The sequence below is a fragment of the Danio rerio genome, chromosome 16 (assembly GCF_049306965.1).
Source record: "Danio rerio strain Tuebingen ecotype United States chromosome 16, GRCz12tu, whole genome shotgun sequence".
NCBI classification, from domain to species: domain Eukaryota; kingdom Metazoa; phylum Chordata; class Actinopteri; order Cypriniformes; family Danionidae; genus Danio; species Danio rerio.
Window position 1 is genome coordinate 52109910 of NC_133191.1, and position 19612 is coordinate 52129521.

General features: G+C 34.0%; 1 protein-coding gene and 1 long non-coding RNA gene across 6 annotated transcripts in view; one reads left to right on the top strand and one right to left on the bottom strand.

Annotated features, from left to right (window-relative positions):
• Positions 1-19612, bottom strand: part of csmd3a (CUB and Sushi multiple domains 3a) — a 598216-nt gene that overhangs the window by 93942 nt on the left and 484662 nt on the right. For all 5 annotated transcript variants that reach the window (XM_068214255.2, XM_068214256.2, XM_021467030.3 and 2 more), the window contains one exon: positions 1792-1974. In XM_068214255.2, coding sequence (XP_068070356.1) covers positions 1792-1974 — 183 coding nt within the window. The remainder of the gene's footprint in view (positions 1-1791; positions 1975-19612) is intronic.
• Positions 1757-15722, top strand: LOC141378326 (uncharacterized). Its single transcript, XR_012392539.1, has 4 exons — positions 1757-2072; positions 2184-2329; positions 14277-14335; positions 14562-15722. It is a non-coding gene; the product is annotated as an uncharacterized lncRNA (long non-coding RNA).

Consider the following 19612-nt stretch of genomic DNA (forward strand, 5'->3'; position numbering starts at 1 on the left):
TTCGTTTGCGGGCATCCAAGAGTCTCCTGAAGCTTCCGGGAGACTTGGGATGTCTGGGATTAGATTAACGTTACTAGCCATTTTGCGAGCTAGTGTAGCGTGCCTGGAGTAGTGTTTGGAGGTTAGCTCTTTTGTGTCGGGGGTCCAGGGCAGCCAGGCTGACACAGAAGCTAGCATGATTGCTAAGGAGTGCATGCTTTATTAAAGTGATATTCTGAGTTCAAAAGCGATGGTCAACTGTTTAAGATGATATTAGGGATGCCATTTTGAGCATTATGAGCACATGAGCACTGAAAACATTATATTTTGTACTTATTCCCTTTTATCTTTTTAGATGTTAGTCTAAATTGAATCGTTCGGTTTGTAATGCGTACCGAACCGAATGTCTCGTACCAAACTGTTCAATACGAATAGCGTATCATTACACCCTTAATATATACAGTTGAAGTCAGAAGTATTAGCCCCCCCTGAATTATTAGCGTCCCTGTTTATTTTTTTCCCAAATTTCTGTTTAATGGAGGGAAGATTGTTTCAGCACATTTCTAAGCATAATAGTTTTAGAAACCTATTTCTAATAACTGATTTATTTTATTGTTGCCATGAAGACAGTAAATTATATTTTACTTGATATTTTCCAAGACACTTCTATACAGCTTAAAGTGACATTTAAAGGCTTAACTCGGTAAATAAGGTGAACTAGGCAGGTTAGGGTAATTAGGCAAGTTATTGTATAACAATGGTTTGTTCTGTAGACTATCGAAAAAAAAAAATAGCTTAAAGGGGCTAATAATATTGTCCCAAAATTGTTTTTAAAAAAATTTAAAACTGCTTTTATTCTAGCTGAAATAAAACAAATAAGACTTCCTCCAGAAGAAAAAATATTATCAGACATACTGTGAAAATTTCCTTGCTCTGTTAAACATAATTTGGAAAATATAAAAAAAAAGAAAAAAAATCAAAAGGGGGCTAATAATTCTGACTTCAACTGTATATATATATATATATATATATATATATATATATATATATATATATATATATATATATATATATATATATATATATATATATATATATATATATATATATATAATTAAAACCACATTATTTCATTTACCAGAAAAAAAAAAAAAAACATTACACTGAAAGTTATTTTTTGTGTGCCACCCTAAGATTTGGTGCGGCCTCTTCTGGGCACCCCTAAAAAAATTTTCTGAGGGCGCCACTGACTCTGACAATCCACATTGTATCATAAACATGCACGTCCCCGGCTGCGTTTGATTGGCCACCTCATTCTCTTGTGAAATTACAACAATGTAGAATGAGCCTGTGTTGAAAACTTCAAACCAAACTTTTTTTTATCGTTACTGACAATGGTGTTCGGTCAATAAATATCGATAGAGTTTTATCAGCCCAGTCTTAAATCAAAATCTAAAAAGGGCAGTTTCAACAAGATATTAAACATTATTTTTTGTCTATTTTGAGCTGAATCTTCACATAAACAGTCTAAGGACATCAGAGTCTTATTTTACATCTTATCTCATAAAAATATGCATAATATCTCCCCATTTAAAGAGATGCAAAAACTGCATAAAAAAATCCAACATTTCCTGAAAATCCTCTGGTTTAAGGTCATCTCTCACGTGGATTACAGAAAGCATGAATGTTTTGACACCGACTCAAATGTTAGACGAGTGCAAAGTCCTCTCATTTGATGCCTATCTCGGTGTGTGTGTGTGTGTGCGCGCACAGTGTTATGCATTATTCATGCTGTCTCCAAGAGTCACTCACGTTTGCAGGTGGGCTGTCGGCCGGACCAGGTGCCGTTGGGGAAGCAGATCCGCTCAGCCGAGCCGTAGAGAGTGTGACCCGTGGAGCAGGTGAAGCGAACTTTGGCGTGCTGCTGGAAACTGCTCTCCTCTCGGGTGGCATGAGCCGGAGTCCCTGGATCTCCACACGCTCCCCGTTTATCACCTGTGGACACAATAGACATAAACATACTGTAATATGCACTGTACAACTCAGCTTGCACTGAAAAAATAAGATTCTTGGGATTTACTTATTTCTTTAAGGTAAGTGGTTGCAAACAATTTATATGGGCTGAATTTAAACAAATAAATTATATTTAGTAATGTTCAACTTAATTTATTAATTAAAACCGATTACTCACTGAAGCTAAGTAGGCCTGAATCTGGCTAGTAACTGGATTGGAGACCACATGGGAAAACTAGGTTGCTGTTGGAAGTGGTGTAAGTGAGGCCAGCAGTGGGCGCTCAACCTGTGAGTCCTAATGCCCCAATAAAGTGAAGGGAAAACACAATCCAATGAGGTATGATCACTTATTCTTGAATATACTTAGAGTTAATATATACATGTCAGAGTATGTATGCTTCAATTTTTACATAAATAAATAATGCTGAATGGCGATGAAAAATAATTTAATTCATATTTTTACATTTTTACACAAAATTTATTTGAAATATTAGAGACTCCACTTTAGTTTAATATGTTGTCTATGTACAGTTGTAAGATTAATGAAATCTTTATTTTTAAATATTTCCCAAGTGATGTTTAACAGAGCAAAGAAAAAAAAAATCCCAGTATTTTCTATTACATTATATATATATTATATATACGCAAAAGTTCTGTCTTTTTCTCGAATCTGAGAGCCGTGATATATTTAAGTAATATCAGCACCCTTACAGCCTCTTTACCCTTTGTGTATTACTCCGCCCACATACAGCCAGCAAAAAGCAGACACTACAGATCTAAAGTTTAAAAGATGCTTGCTCAACTGTTTAACTGTCAGCTTATGATTTGAACCCAAGGCGGAAGAAAGTAGTTCCTCATACAAAAGGGTTTTTGAGACTCTCCATGTTTTTGTTTTTATATACAGAATTATGTCGTCAAACTGTTGTATAAACGCAATATCACACATGTAGCAGTGCGATATGGCTGTATATCGGCACTGGTGGGGGCACTTGGCCTGCGGCCCTGTGCCAACGCACACCTCCCACCAGTGCCAATATACAGCCATATCACACTGCTACTCGTGTGATATTGCTCATATATACAACAGTTCTGTCTGGTTCTCGAATCTGATTGGCTGATAGCTGTGATATATTTAAGTAATAACAGCACCCGTACAGCCTCTTTACCCTTTGTGTATTACTCCGCCCACATACAGCCAACGAAAAGCAGACATATACAGATCTAAAGTTTAAAAGATGCTTGCTCAGCTGTTTAACTGTCAGTTTATGGTTTGAATCCAAGGGGGAAGAAAGTAGTTCCTCATACAAAAGGGTTTTTGATACCTTCCATGTTTGATTTTGTTTTATTTACACAATTATGCGTCAAACTGTTGTAAACTGCGGCCTCGTGCCAACGGATGCCTCCCACCAGTGCCGATATACAGCCATATTGCACTGCTACTCGTGTGATATTGCTCATATATATATGCCAAAAAAAAAAAAAAAAAAAAAAAAATATATATATATATATATATATATATATATATATATATATATATATATATATATATATATATATATACATATATATATATATATATATATTGAGCCACAAAATTATGGTGGATGACTCTAGAAAAATATTTTATTTGACAAAATCTTTAAAAAAAAAATAATTTTATTAGAACAACATAGTTTAAGTTTAAAGTAAGCAACAATTCATATTTTATATATCTGAATTACATTAATACATTTTCTTTGATCACTTGTTGGTTAGCATGAATTTAAGATTTTCATTATGAAATTATCTTAGTTTACTACTAATCTGTGGAAAGGCTGTCATCAAAATACTGAACACCTTGACCCCATATTAATAAAGGGACTAAGCTGAAAAGAAAGTGAATGAATGAATGAATCTATTAATATTTGATCATTTATTACTGTTAATATGATCACAGCAAGAAGGTTGCTAGTTCGAGCCTCGGCTGGCCAGTTGGAGATTTCTGTGTGGAGTTTGCATGTTCTCTCAGTGTTGGTGAATGTTTCCTCAGGGTGCTCCGGTTTCCCCCACAGTCCAAAGACATGCGGTATACTTTAATTAAATCAGCTAAATTGGTCATAGTGTATATGTGTGAATGCAAGAGTGCATGGGTGTTGCCCAGTGTTGGGTTGCAGCTGGAAGAACATTCGCTGCGTAAAACAAATGCTGGATAAGTTGGCGGTTCATTTGGTGTGGCAAACCCTGATTAATAAAGGGACTAAGCTAAAAATGAATGAATGAATGAATGAATGAATGATAATAGAATAATTTTCAACTGTGCATAAAATGCCTGCAGTGTCTGTATTCCTTTCCACGTTTCAAAAAATCCTGACAAATATAAAATAGACCCTGGTCAAAAACACATTATTTATTAAGTCAGCCTGACACATACAAATTATTTGTAGCCCAAGCCTTGTTATTTGAAAATATTTGTTGCGGTCATTTTAAATAGTGAAAACTTTCACCATATACTGTAATACACAGTAGACTTGCTCAGAAACAGGTAAAAATATGTGCAGCCCATGGGAGTCTGAAAGTGCAGAGCTGGTCAATATGTAAGCCATAATGTACAGCAAACCAGACATTATTACAACATAAAGCCTAAGCAGAAGAGTCCTGTATCATCCGGAAGGGTTCATTTTAATGAGCAGCTGACTGGACACTATCATGCTCATGAATGGCTATTTCCTGAATTAATAAACACGCGGATATGAAATATTGATTTCAGTTTAAATAATTGATTAGTTAAAAATGCTAGACTGTTTCAACCCAGTTTGGGTAAAGTATAGGGAATTCTAACACTGGGTTGCATTTTTAAGTTACCATATGTAATATTAACCCAAATTTACAAGAATATTTTAGTGTAGCAAGCAGAAAAATGGCTAAACACAAACTAGCTGTTTTGCATATGATTTATGCAAAAGCTGATATCAGAAAAAAATATCAGATACAAAATTAGGAAGGGAAAAATAAAAATAAAATAAAATAAATAAAAATATAAATATAAAAATATAAATAAATATATTATATGTTTTTCAGGTGAAACCCTTTCAATTATTTTGCATTTTTTAATTAAAGCTAAAAAATACAAAATAAAAATACATTTATCTTTGTTATTGTTTTTTTTTTTTTTTAAGAACTAATATAAAGACATATTTAATGACACTATTCAAGTTTTCTTAAAGAAAATAAATGTTTATCAGGTGAAACTCATTAAAATATTTTTTATAATAAAACATTATACAGATAAAATGACATTTATCTTAATTAATTTTACAGGTTTTTTTTTTTTTTTTTTTTTGTAAAAACAAATTTAAAAACAAATTTAAAGTTACCATACAAGTTTTCTTCAGGAAAAAGTTGTTTATCAGGCAAAACCCACTTAAATAATAAAAAAAATATTTTATATTAAAGCATGAAAAATACAAATAAAATGAAAATTATTTAAATTTTGCTGTTATTTAAGAAATAAAAATATACAAATGTATTTTCCCAATACAAGGCAAAACCCATTATAATATTTTACAAATCATTTTTATAATAAAGATGAAAAATACAAATAAATTTACAATTATCTTAATTTAGCTTTTTTTTTTTTAAAGAAAAAGTTAAAGACAAATTTAAAGCTACTATACAAGTTTTCTTTAGAAAAAAAGTTTTTAAAAAAATGTTTATTAGGCAACACCTGTTAAAATATTTTTGAATTAAATTACATTAAACCTGAAAAATAAAAATAAAATGACATTTATCTTGATTTTGCCGGTTTTAAAGAAATGGATAAAGACAATTTCTTAAAGAAAAAAAATGTTTATTAGGAAAAGCCTATTAAAATATTTTACAAATAATTTTTATAATAAAGATGAAAAATTGCAAGAAAATAAAATTTATCTTGATTAATTTAGCAGTTAATTTATAAAGGAAAAGTTTAAGACAAATTTAAAGTTACTATACAAGTTTTCTATCAGAAAAATAAATGATTATCAGGTGAAACTCAATAAAGTATTTTATAAATAATTTATAGTAAAGCTGAAAAATACAAATAAAATGACATTTTTCTTAATTAATTTAGCTGGTTTTTGTAAAGGAAAAGTGAAAGACAAATTTAATGTCACTACAAGTTTTCTTTAGGAACAAAAAATGTGGATCAGGCAAAACTTATTAATTATTTTACAAATATTTTTTATGTTAAAGCTAAAAAATGCAAAGAAAAATACAATTATCTAGATTTTATGTCACTATACTAGTTTTCTTAAAGAAAAAAAAAATTTTATCATGCAAAACCCACTAAAATATTTTACAACTATTTTATATTAAAGCTGAAAAGTTTAATTGAAATGGCATTTATCTTGACTTTGCTGTTTTATTTTTAAGAAAAAGATAAAGACAAATGCTCATATACAAGGTTTTTTAAAGAAAAAAAAAGTTTATTAGGCAATAATTTATACTAATTCACACTTTATAAAAATAGCTTATACAGTTTTTTTTAAAGCCAAAAAATAAAACTATGTATTTTTTTCTAATAAACATATTTTAGTTCCAAAACAAACAAACAAAAAATACATACACATATTTTAAGTGTATGTCACAGAAACTGTTGTTTCAATAGCTAATAATACTAATTAAGTAATACAAATTAAATAAAATAAATAAATAAATAAATAAAATGCACTAAGGACTAGAAAATTAAAATGCCCGGACACACAAAACCCACAGCCATGTCAAATCATCCAAATGAAATCTAGACAGTCATTTGAAGTGTAAAACACAGCAACCTTGGATTTACCCTTCAAAACTTGAAACTAAATTCTCATCAAAAAAAGAACAAAAACGTGACCATTGGGACCGAAAGCATTAATGAAAGTCAAAATCACAATCTGACAGCCCAACATCAGTTGCTCAGTGAAGTATTGGAGAGTTTCTTTGGGCCACAGAGGGGTTTTTGAGCTCGACAAAACTGCCACCGTTTGGATAAAGAGCAGATTGAGATCTCAGAGGAGTGTTTTCCCTGATCTCAGAGCTGTCATTCACACACCGTTTATGAAGATTCCAGGAGAACAACGCTTTTGTGCATGAAAATACTATTTGATGGAGCTTACACTACAATTTTGCTCACTCGTCCTGTTCTATTTTGGTGGAGATATGAACTATGACAGTCAATAGAGGAGCAAAAACTATTTTTATTGCTGGAAAAATCTCGTTTGTATTTCAGCTCTGCTTTGATTTGTTTGCTAGCGTATAAAAAACACAGGCACTATATAAATATTACTGAACTTTGTTTTTGTCTATTGAAAAAAGCTCTGGATGAGAGCATCTGTTTAATGCATGAATGTAAAGTAATAGCTCAAATAAAAATAAAAAATAAAAAAATGGAAAAGTGCTGGAAAGCGGTGGTGCAGTAGGTAGTGCTGTCACCTCACAAAGAAGGTCGCTGGTTTGAGCCTCAGCTGAGTCAGTTGGCACTTCTTTGTGGAGTTTGCATGTTCTCCCCTTGTTTGCTCCAGGTACTCCAGTTTCCTTCACAAGTACAAAGGCATGCGGTACAGGTGAATTAGGGAGGCTAAATTATCAGTAGTGTTTGTGTAAATGAATGTGTAAGGGTGTTTCCCAGTGATGGGTTGCGGCTGGACGTGCATCCGCTGGATGGCATTGATTGTTTTGAAATTCAAATGGCATTAACATGCCCGTGTTTTAATTTATGTTATAAATATGGTTGTCAAGCCAGAATCTTGATGGTTTATAGTGGGTTTGTTGTTTACATGAAGAAATCTGTGTTACAAGTTAAACAAAATATCTAATAAACAAATATATTTTGAATTTAAATAGTTTTTGTCTTGTGTTTACATTAAATTTACATTTGAATAGCCAAAATTACAAGTTTCTGTCTTTTAAATGTGATTAATCGCAATTAATTTTCAAAAAGTTTGATTAATTAGTTAACTTTTTTAATCAATTGACAGCTTATATATATATATATATATATATATATATATATATATATATATATATATATATATATATATATATATATACATACATACACACACACACATACATACATTTATATATATATATATATATATATATATATATATATATATATATATATATATATATATATATATATATATATATATATATATATATATATGTAGCTGCATATCTGCACTGATGGGAGGTGTGCGTTGGCTCAAGGACGCAGGCCGAGTGCCTTAGTATCCCACCAGTGACGATATACAGCCATATTTTACTGCTATAAGTGTGATATTGCTTTTATGCAACAGTTTGACGGTATAATCCTGTATGTAGACATGGAAAGTCTAAAAATGTTTTTGTATGAGGAAGTACTTTACTACCACAAAACATTGCTTCTTCACAAAAGGTCTCTTTAGAGCCAGTGTTTGAATGATTCTCTAGCGTAATGTTTAAAATGATGACAAAACAGGTGGTTTTGCTCAGAAATTAAGATAATAAGGCTGAACAGCATGAAATGCCCTCAGTCTACAGAGATTTCCCAGTATTTCTCTGTTGGAATCGGGAGATCGCAATAATTAACCCCAAAATAGAAAAAACTAAGTAAACATTACCAAATTACTATGGTATAAACACAGCACTACACAATACAAAAGAAAGAGATCCACTTAGAATGTCACTTATCAGTTTTATAATCATTTAATCAGCTGTAGTTTGAAATTACACTGAATTTTTCTCCTCTAAAGTCTTATTATGCTGTTTCTGTTGCCATCTTGCAGTGGAACATCAACTGTCTTTACTTTGCTCAGTATGACGGGCTGATTGATGCCGAAGTGCTGTATCTCCAGATTTATAAATATTTAAACTAGACAATATCCTTATATAAAAAAAAACTGCATAGCTGCAATCTAAACAACTACATTCTCGAATAAAAAACCTCAAAATTATGTTGTTCAACAGCAGCAATATTTGTCAAACTGTAGTGAGTTTATTGATCTGCTGTCACTCTGTGTGGGCGGAGTAATCCACAACCTGCTGTGGATTAACAAGTGACCAACAAGTGCTGTTATTGCAGAATATCACATGTCTATCAGCCAATCAGATTTGAGAACCAGACAAAACTGTTGTATAAACATATATACAGGACCAATCAAAAGTTTGGGGACAGTAGGATTTTTAAACGTTTTAAAAAAGGCTTCTTCTGCTCACCAATACTGCATTCATTTAATCAAAAATACAGTACAAATTATAAAATTGTGAATATATTGCACTTTAAAATCGCTGTTCAAAAGTAGTTTATAATTTAATTTAATCATTTATTTTATTGATTTTAAAGATGCATTTTCAGCTTCATTACTCCAGTCTTCAGAGTCTAATAATGCCTTAGAAATCACTCTATTATTTATTATTATTATTGTTATTATTATTATTATTATTATTATTATTATTATTATTATTATTATTATTATTATTATTATTATTATCATCATTGGTAATAGTAATAAAAGCAATAATGACTAGAGTAATAACTTTATGTGAAAATACACACAATCAGAAAGCAGTTCTTCATATTTTTAACGAATATTTAACATTTTGACATGGAAAAAAAACTGACCCCAAACTATTGACCAGTAGTGTGTGTATATTTGTCCAATATTTAAAAAAAATACAAGGAGGTCAGAAAAGATCATAACATTGTTGCTTAATACTAATCAAAGCAATTCATTTGAAATAAATATTGCAATATTGTGTTATGTGATATTATTATTCATTAAATGTCAATCTTCTGACAACAAAATCTATTCATACAAAACAATTGTACATTAAAAATTGTTGAAAATGGATCTGTTGTCAGAACAGACAATAATTAAAATCTATACCATTTATGCACTGCATTAGTCAACCCCCTTTAATCAGCCAACACATTAACATCTCTTTTTATAATTCACATAAAGCAGCTCACATAAGAGCAACAAGATGATGGAAAAAATGTCAATTTTCACTGTGGTGTGAATGAAATCCTCAAAAGAAACATGAAAACACATCCTGCAAACCTGATGCGCCAAAACTCTCAGGAGAAACAATTAAAGACACATTTGTATGTTGCGACTGGCGCGAAGACTGATTTTGCAGGCGCGTGAGAAATGCAACACCTTTCCAAATGACAGTGTGATGAGCAACAGGCTATCAATTATCATCTGCGGCCTGCCAGCACAGATCCATTAGCATAAATAATTATGGTAAAATATTCAACTAGCAGAGCTGGACTGCATACGCTGCAGACGGAGGCATCGGATGACCCAAAAATCAAACCCCCCTTTTTAATTACATGTACAAGCACCTCTAGGCCGATCAGAAAAGCCTGAGTCAGCAAAACAGACTGCAAAACCCAAAGGAACAACTGACTAGTGATTAAAACAAACCGCAGGGTAACTGTACTTTAGTTTACAGCATACTCCATACAGTCGCAATCAAAATTAACCACCTTTGATATGCAAGACATTTTGCTGCAGTGAACACAACACTATGAAAAAAATCCAACGAAAGCATCAGCAAGCTATTAGAAAATGCTTATAGATATAAGTGTGTGCTATTACATGGACATAATGAAAAAAGTAACCATCAGATTGTCTAAAGGCTGAATGATTTCTGTTCTGTTGGTGTTGCTCTGACAATAACACTTCAGAAATGCTTGCAGGCTGTGCGGTTTTTATGCTCCTCTGTGTTAAGTTTGTTCGTGGGTGTTTTGTTTAAACCGGAAATGCGTGGAATGCTAACTTACTGCACAAACAGCGTACAACTGTCACTCATTCAAGAAAGAAAGAGGCAGATGAGTAACAACTTTAACCAAAAACCAAAAACATGAAATAAAAGTATCCATCTGGAGCTCCTCTACTTGACTCGACACTTGAGGTCTAATGTTTTGTGAGAAACAAAACCCGTCTTTTTAAAGTCAGTGCAAAAGAAACTCAAAACACTCCATATGTTTTTGTCATAGAGATAAGTATTATACATATTTAAAGCTGTTAAGTGTTTTTATAACGTGTGCTCTCTTAAAAACAAAATTAGTTAGTAATGATGTAACACAAATATTTTCAGTTTGTATAATATGTACAACATTTTCTGTTTAACACTGCTTTTATTAGTTGCACTCAGTCTGACTCATGCTGCTTCCATATGAAAAAAGAGGACATGCATTTGCACACACCCCGTCTGTCCATCAACCAAAAGACTACAACGTTTTTATGCCAAATGTTGAAGTTTGCAAATTCGCCCATTGGGCTTGCTCCTCAATCTCCACTTTCAAATTTTTTTACCAACCTACCAAAAATTCAACCAACTAACCAAGCGACTAAATAAATCAATCAACCAACTACACAACCAAAAAAATAATAAGAATTAACCAAACCAAAAATAAATAAATAAATAACAAATTAAAAAAACAACCAACCAACCAAAAATAAAATCAACCTACTAACCAAAAAAATCAATCAACCAACCACCCAGCAAAGAAAAAAAAATCAACAAACAAACAAAAAAAAAACAACAACCAATCAACCAACCAAAGAAATCAAGCAACTGAAAATAAAACCAACTAACCAACCAACCAAATTCAACAAACTAAAAAACAAAAATAATAAAAAAACAACCAACCAAACACCCCCCCCCAAAAAAATCAACCAACTAACCAAAGAAATCAACCAGTTGAAAATAAAATTAACCAACCAACCAAACAACCAACCAAAGAAATAAATCAACCAACCTCCCAATAAAAAACAAAATCAACCAACCATCCAACCAACCAACCAAAGTAAAAAAAAAAAAAAAAAAAAAAAAAAACAACAACAACCAACCAATCACCCAAATAAATAAATAAATAAATAAATCAACCAACCAACCAAAAAAATCAACCAGCTGAAAATAAAATCAACCAACCAACCAACCAACCAACCAAAGAACCAACCAATATCAAAAAAAAAAAAAAAAATTAAATAAATAAATCAACCAACCAACCAAAGAAATCAACCAAACAAAGATAAAACTAACCAACCAACCAAAAAAACAACAACCAACCAACCAACTAAAAATAAAATCAACCAACCAAAAATAAAAACAACCAATCAATCAACCAACCCCCCCCCCAAAAAAAAAAACTACCAACCAGCTAACCAAAACAACCAACCAACCAACCAACTAAAAATAAAATCAACCAACCAAAAATAAAAACAACCAATCAATCAACCATCCAACCCCCCCCCCCAAAAAAACTACCAACCAACCAACCAAAACAACCAACCAACCAACCAACCAACCAACCAACCAAAAATAAAATCAACCAACCAAAAACAAAAACAACCAATCAATCAACCAACCAACCCCCCCCCCCAAAAAAAAACAAAAAAAAAACTACCAACCAGCTAACCAAAACAACCAACCAACCAACCAACCAACTAAAAATAAAATCAACCAACCAAAAATAAAAACAACCAATCAATCAACCAACCAACAACCCAACCTCAACCAAAGAATAAATAAAATAAAAAATCAACCAACTAACTAACCAACCAAAATTTAAAGAGCAATGTTCAATAGAAGTTTAATAATTTTCACATATAATAAATAAAATTAAAAATCCTGTAACTCAAAAACGTTTCATTACACTGGGTCATTTTAATATGCAACTAAACTGTTACAGATGTGATTAAAAATATAAATAAAATGGATCTTCTGAAAAGATTACATTAGTAGATTGCTTCAGTCTCAGCGGAGTTGAATAATTTCGACTGCAACTGTAAATAAACAAGAAAAAAAACAGCACCGCTCCACGGCAGCGCTCTGTTTTTCCAGTCAAATACTCTTGCTTTAGTTCATTAGAAATCTGGGACATGGCTTTTTTCTACTCCGCGGCACAGAAAATGAGGGCCGGATTGTACTCATCTGACATCACGCCAAGCATGCTGATGTAGAACTGAGAAAGAAAGACACATGCAGAGAGAAAAGAGAGAGAGAACGAGAGATACTCCTATTCAGAGCTACGTTTGCTCAAATCGCCAACTCCATGTGTCACTAAAGAGAAAAGGCTGACTTTTCTTGCTCATTAACCTCCATCGGTCTGTCGTCCTGCCTTTGTTGGCATGATACAAACAGACAGGCCACCTAAAAGACCTGTAGCACCTCAAGAGGAGATAAAACAGCTGAGGCACAAAGCCACGGATCTTTTTGACTTGATGGACTTGTGTAGTGTGTGCTTATATAACCCTCAATAGATTCTTCTGTAAAGGTGAAGATGTTGAATAGTATGTGATTAATAAAATTTTCTTCAGTTAAACAAAGAGAAAACTGAAGTCATTGCGTTTGGGAACAGAGATGATGTTCTCAAGGTGAATGCGTACCTTGGCTCTAAAGGTCAAACGACAAAAAATAAGGTCAAGAATCTTGGTGTGACTCTGGAGTCAGATCTGAGTTTCAACAGTCATGTCAAAGCAGTCAGTAAATCAGCATACTATCATCTCAAAAAAATATTGCAAGAATCAGATGCTTTGTTTCTAGTGAAGACTTAGAGAAACTTGTTCATGCTTTTATCAGCAGCAGGGTGGATTACTGTAATGGACTCCTCACTGGCCTTCCCAAAAAGACAGTCAGACACTTGCAGCTCATCCAGAACGCTGCAGCCAGAATTCTGACCAGAAGCAGGAAATCAGAGCACATCACACCTGTCCTCAGGTCTCTACACTGGCTGCCAGTTACATTCAGAATAGATTTTAAAGTATTATTACTGGTCTATAAATCACTAAATGGCCAAGGACCTCAATACATCACAGATATGCTCACTGAATACAGACCTAACAGATTACTCAGATCTTTAGGATCATATAAACTAGAAGTTCCAAGAGTTCAGTCAAAGAACGGTGAATCTGCCTTCAGCCACTATGCCCCTCGCTGCTGGAATCAGCTTCCAGAAATGATCAGATGTGCTCCAACATTAGGCACATTCAAATCAAGACTGAAAACACATCTGTTTAGCTGTGCCTTTACTGAATGAGCACTGTGCTGCGTCCGACAGATCGCACTATTATGTTTTTCGTTTTCTTTTTCATTCTTTTATTACCTATTTTAACTCATTTTAATTTGTTTTTATCTGTTTTTAATAATTTTTCAATAATTTTTATTGTCTGTATTTTATGTTCCTAAACTTGTCTTTTTTATTCCTGTTTATGTAAAGCACTTTGAATTGCCACTGTGTATGAAATGTGCTATATAAATAAACTTGCCTTGCCTTGCCTTGCCTAATACAGCTGCTGTAAAGTGGCACATGCTGGAATCATTGTTCACTGGATTTACTACATTTTTTAAGGTGAGTGGTTGTAAACTATTTATATGTGCTGAAATTAAACAAACAAATTAAGTTGAACATTACTAAATCTAATTTGTTTGTTTAAATTTGACCCATAAAAACTACCTGACAAAAGTATTGTCGTGGATCTCAGTTGTAAGAGCACCTGTCTTCTACATTTGGAAAAGTGGCAGAGGGTAGATTTTTCAGATGAATCATCTGTTAATCTGCATCCCATGTATCACAGATACTGCACAAGACCTATTGGAACCCACATGGATCCAAGATTCTCACAGAAATCAGTCAAGTTTGGTGAAGGAAAAATCATGGTTTGGGGTTACATTCAGTATGGGGGTGTGCAAGAGATCTGCAGAGTGGATGGCATCATCAACAGCCTGAGGTATCAAGACACTTGTGCTGCCCATTACATTACAAACCACAGGAGAGGGCAAATTCTTCAATATGTTCTCCCCGTGTTGGTGTGGGTTTCCTCTGGGTGCTCAGGTTTCCCCCACAGTCCAAACACATGCGCTATAGATGAATTAAAAAAATTTAATTGTACGGGTGTTTCCCAGTACTGCAGCTAGAAGGGCATACACTGTGTAAATGGATGTGCTGAATAAGTTGGCAGTTCATTCCTCTGTGGTGCCCCTGATGAATAAAGGGAATAAGCTGAAGGAAAATTTAAGAATGCAACAGCTGGAAATCACAACATGAATAAATGTCCCACCTATGGTGACACTTAAGGGGTCAAACAAGAAAGACTTTAACTGTGTTTTTCTCCGGATTGACTTTGCTGACTTCAAAAAGGTGTAGCTTAATAATTTTTTCCCTTCTGAATCCAGTCATGCATCATTCTGAAGCGTCTTTTTTTCTCTCTAATGGAACGTGAAAATAACAAGAACACATTTTTTGAAAATTCGTTCATTGTGACTCACTTTAACAGCACGGGTCACAATGACAAACAGCAGAACAAAATGACTATTTCCATTTATTTCTGGAATCACATTTAAGTTTTACAGAAAGCCGACCTCTCTCTCTTTTATTCACAAAGCAATGTTTTATATTGGGTTTGAAATAAAAAAGACTACAGCAATACAAATGGCAGTTAACAAATTTCATTATTGGTCAAGCTAAAACAGCAATCTACAGTACTAGGAAAAAAATAAAACTGAACAGAAGAATGGAAAACATTGCATAAGTTTTTGAAAAATTTGGTCAAATAAAGAATTATTGTCGATATTAATTATTAGAAAATTATTAAAGCAATTTATATCTTTAAGATCAAATGGTATTGTGATGTTGGATTGTGCTCTGCTATTAATGAAGAGTTGCATTTTTATTATCTATTTTTTTATTATTAATCGAGTTAAATAATTGTTTGTTAATAAAAGTAATTGTAAAATCCCATTGATTTGTTTTCCATCCATATTTTAGCACATTGTGCTGCTAGAATCGGCCTTTGTGAATTGTTTTTTTTTTTTTGCCAAAAAAAAAAAACAAACAAAATGTAAAAGCAGGCACTCGGAAGGATGTTAGTATTTCACATCTTAAACAAAAACCCAGAGATGCTTTAAAATGAAGACACCTTTTTCATTAACCCCATGATGCTTAATAGAGAGTTTTTTTGCCAAAAAAAAAAAAAAAACAAAACAAACAAAATGTAAAAGCAGGCACTCGGAAGGATGTTGGTATTTCTCTTCTTAAACAAAAACCCACAGATGCTTTAAAATGAAGACACCTTTTTCATTAACCCCATGATGCTTAATAGAGAGGTGAAGAGAAGGACAAGATGTGGTAAAAAAAAAAGAAGTGTACAAGTAATAGGGATAACCACCACACCCTGGAGAGAATTGTGAAACAAAACTCATTCAAAAATGTGGGGGAGACTTACAAAGAGTGGACTGCAGCTGGAGTCAGTGCTTTTATACCTCATTCAAGCCACTGTTGAACAACAGACAGCGTCAGAAGCATTTTGCCAGGGCTAAAGACTGAACTGCTGCTGAGTGGTCCAAAGTTATGTTCTCTGATGAGTCAATGTATTCCTTAGGAAATTAGGGTCCTAGAGTCTGAAGGAAGAGAGGAGAGGCACACAGTCCAAGTCGCTTGAGGTCCATTATAAAGTTTCCACAGGCAGTGATGGTTTGGGGTGCCATATCATCTTCTGGTGTTGCTCCATTGTGTTTTCTGAGGTCCAAGGTCAACACAGCTCTATATCAGGACATTTTAGAGAACTATATGCTTCCTGCTGCTGACCAACTTTATGGAGATTAGGGTTGGGTACCGAAACCCGGTGCCACCTTTGAAACCAGTATGCACCGTACCTAATCAGCATATGAATTTCGGTGCCTCATTCCAGTGCCACTGGTGCTGCGACAAGAACGTAAAGCAGGTCGCACACCAGAAGCGCTGCACGGCGATGCGCAGCGCCATGCATTTTAGAATTTGCAAGTCAGCGGCTGTCCGCGGCACCCAGCCATGACTGTTCATATTTCTGCCGCGCCACAGATACAAATGTGCACGTCTGGTGTGTGATACTATCAACTGTCATGTGCCCGCCGTGATGTGGCACTGAGCGTTGCATCCGCTCTGTGATGCCCTTAAAAAGCATCAAGGGCATCGAGGGCACACATAAGTATGCGTTGTCTCACACCATCTCTAAATGTTTAATTCTAAACAGCTTTGAGGGATACGGATGTCAGCGATGTCAGGCGTTTGTTTTTGTAGCTTATAGAAGGCAAAGCGTGCAGAACGGCGCATGCAGCAAGCAACTGCCTTCATTAACACGCATGATCGCGTTCATCTAATTTGCTTAAACTAAGCATTCTACAGTAGGGCTTTATTTTACACGCAAGAATTCTGACACACTAACATGCAGCAGATGCTTTACAAAACTTGCGTGTGAGGGGGGAAACACGTCAAACTTATGAAATGTGAGGGCTCATGGAATCAGCTTAAAGGTAAGGAATGGTCTTTGACAGTTTGCGACATGATCTAGCACTTTATTGAGTATATTTACATGGACACCAATACTCTGATTTTAATATGATTAAGACAATACTCTGATCAAGAGTCTACCACATAAACAGGGATTTTTGATTATCTTAAAGAACCACAGACACAAACTGCAGAGGAAACATTTATAGACTGGTGACGCAATGATGTTGATGGATCTGTGTGCTATAACATGTAAGTGGAAATTGTGTATGTAACATTCAAAAAGCAGCTCATGTAAACACCTGAATCATAAAATTGTCTTATTCAGATTAAGGCAAATCATTAGATCACTGATGTCCATGTAAAAGTATTCACAAGCCCCAAACCCAGAAAAAAAGGTGTTCCCTGATTTTGATGACAGCCTTTCCACAGGTTAATAGTAAGCTAATGTAATGTTGATAGCATAATGCAAATCTTGCATTCATGCAAACAAACAAATTATCAAAATATATTAATGCAATTCAAATAAATAGAATATGAATGGATGTTCACTTATATATATATATATTTTTTGTGGCTAAAAAGTATCGGTTCAGGCACCATTTTGGCACCGGTACTGTTTTAAAAGTATCGATTTAGCACCGGTATCGTAAAAAACCCAAACAGTACACAACCCTAATGGAGATGCAGATTTTATTGTACAACAGGACTTGGTACCTTTACACATTGTCAGAGCTACCAGTACCAGGTTTAATAACCATGGTATCCCCGATCTTAATTGGCCAGCAAACTCGCATAAACTTAACCCCATAGAAAAGCGGGTATTGTGAAGAGGAAGATGCCAGACCCAACAATGCAGAAAAGCTGAAGGCCACTATCAGAGCTACCTGGGCTCTCATCACACATGAGCTGTTCCACAGACTGATCATGTATTGCATGGAATTGTATGACAAGCATATTAATCAGGGGTCACCACAGCAGAATGAACCGCCACCTTATCCAGCATATGTTTTTACATAGCGGATGTCCTTTCAGGTGCAACCCATCACTGGGAAACACCCATACACTATGGACAATTTAGCTTACCTAATTCACCCTATACTGCATGTCTTTTGACTGTGGGGTAAACCGGAGCACCCAGAGGAAACCCACGTGAACACGGGGAAAACATGCAAACTCCACAAAGAAATGCCTAATAACCCGGCCGAGGCTCAAAACAGCGACTTTCTTGCTCCAAGGTGATCGTGCTATACACTGCGTCGCCAATTTTTTTAAAATAATAATAATAATATCAATAATAACAAAAAAACAACAATACATATAATAATAATAATAATATTAAATACTTAAAATAAAAAAATAGTATTAACAATATAATTGTTATTATTAATATTAATAGTTATAAAAAAATACAACACACAACTGTGCATTCACGCAGATGGTTTGTAATAATGTTTCTTCTAGTCTTTCTCACTCTCTCTCCTCTGTCTTCCACAAACACAAAGCAATCAATACGTTTCTCAAGAATAGTGATACCACCAACCTGCCACTGACAAATGTAGTTCAACTAACAATACTGCTTTCTCTCTCTCTCTCCACTAATACTATCAATTTAATTGCACCTACACAATCCATCCCACCTCAAGTGCCATAAAACAGCAGAGAGTCACAAACCGACTTGTTTTTCTTCTGGTGATGGACTGAGTGAGGTGGATTTGAGCTTATATAAGCTTCATTAGATTCTTCCACAGAGGTGAAAATGTTGAATACTATGCAACAGTTATAGCTGCTATTAATTGGCTCAGAGGTGAGGTGTGAATTCCAGTCACAACCCGCCCACCAGTAGCTTAACGGGGTATAATAAGGCTGCAAAGTTCGTTATATAAGAAACTCTGATTCACCTGGCAGCGCAGAATGCTATTGATTTTGTTTTCCATCCATATTTTAGAACATCGCGCTGCTAGAATTGGCTTTTGTGAAAAAATTCGGGGGGTTTTGGCTAGTAATGTGAAGCAAAAAACAGCAAAAGTAAAAGCAGGCGCTCTGGGGGATGTGGGGTTTTCTTATCTTAAACAAAAACAAGCAGCTGCTTTAAAGTGAAGACACCTTTTATTCACCCTATGATGCTTTGCATGAGTTATAAGAGTAACTTTAACTAAACTATAAACAATTAAATAAGCGTTTAAACAAAAACCTGCAATGAGGTGTCATTATTTTACTTACAGGTCATTCATTAAATATAGTTAAAAAAATAAGGTTAAGAATCTTGGTGTGACTCTGGAGTTAGATTTAAGTTTCAGTAGTCATGTCAAAGCAGTAACTAAACCACCATACCATAACATCAAAACATTGCAAGAATCG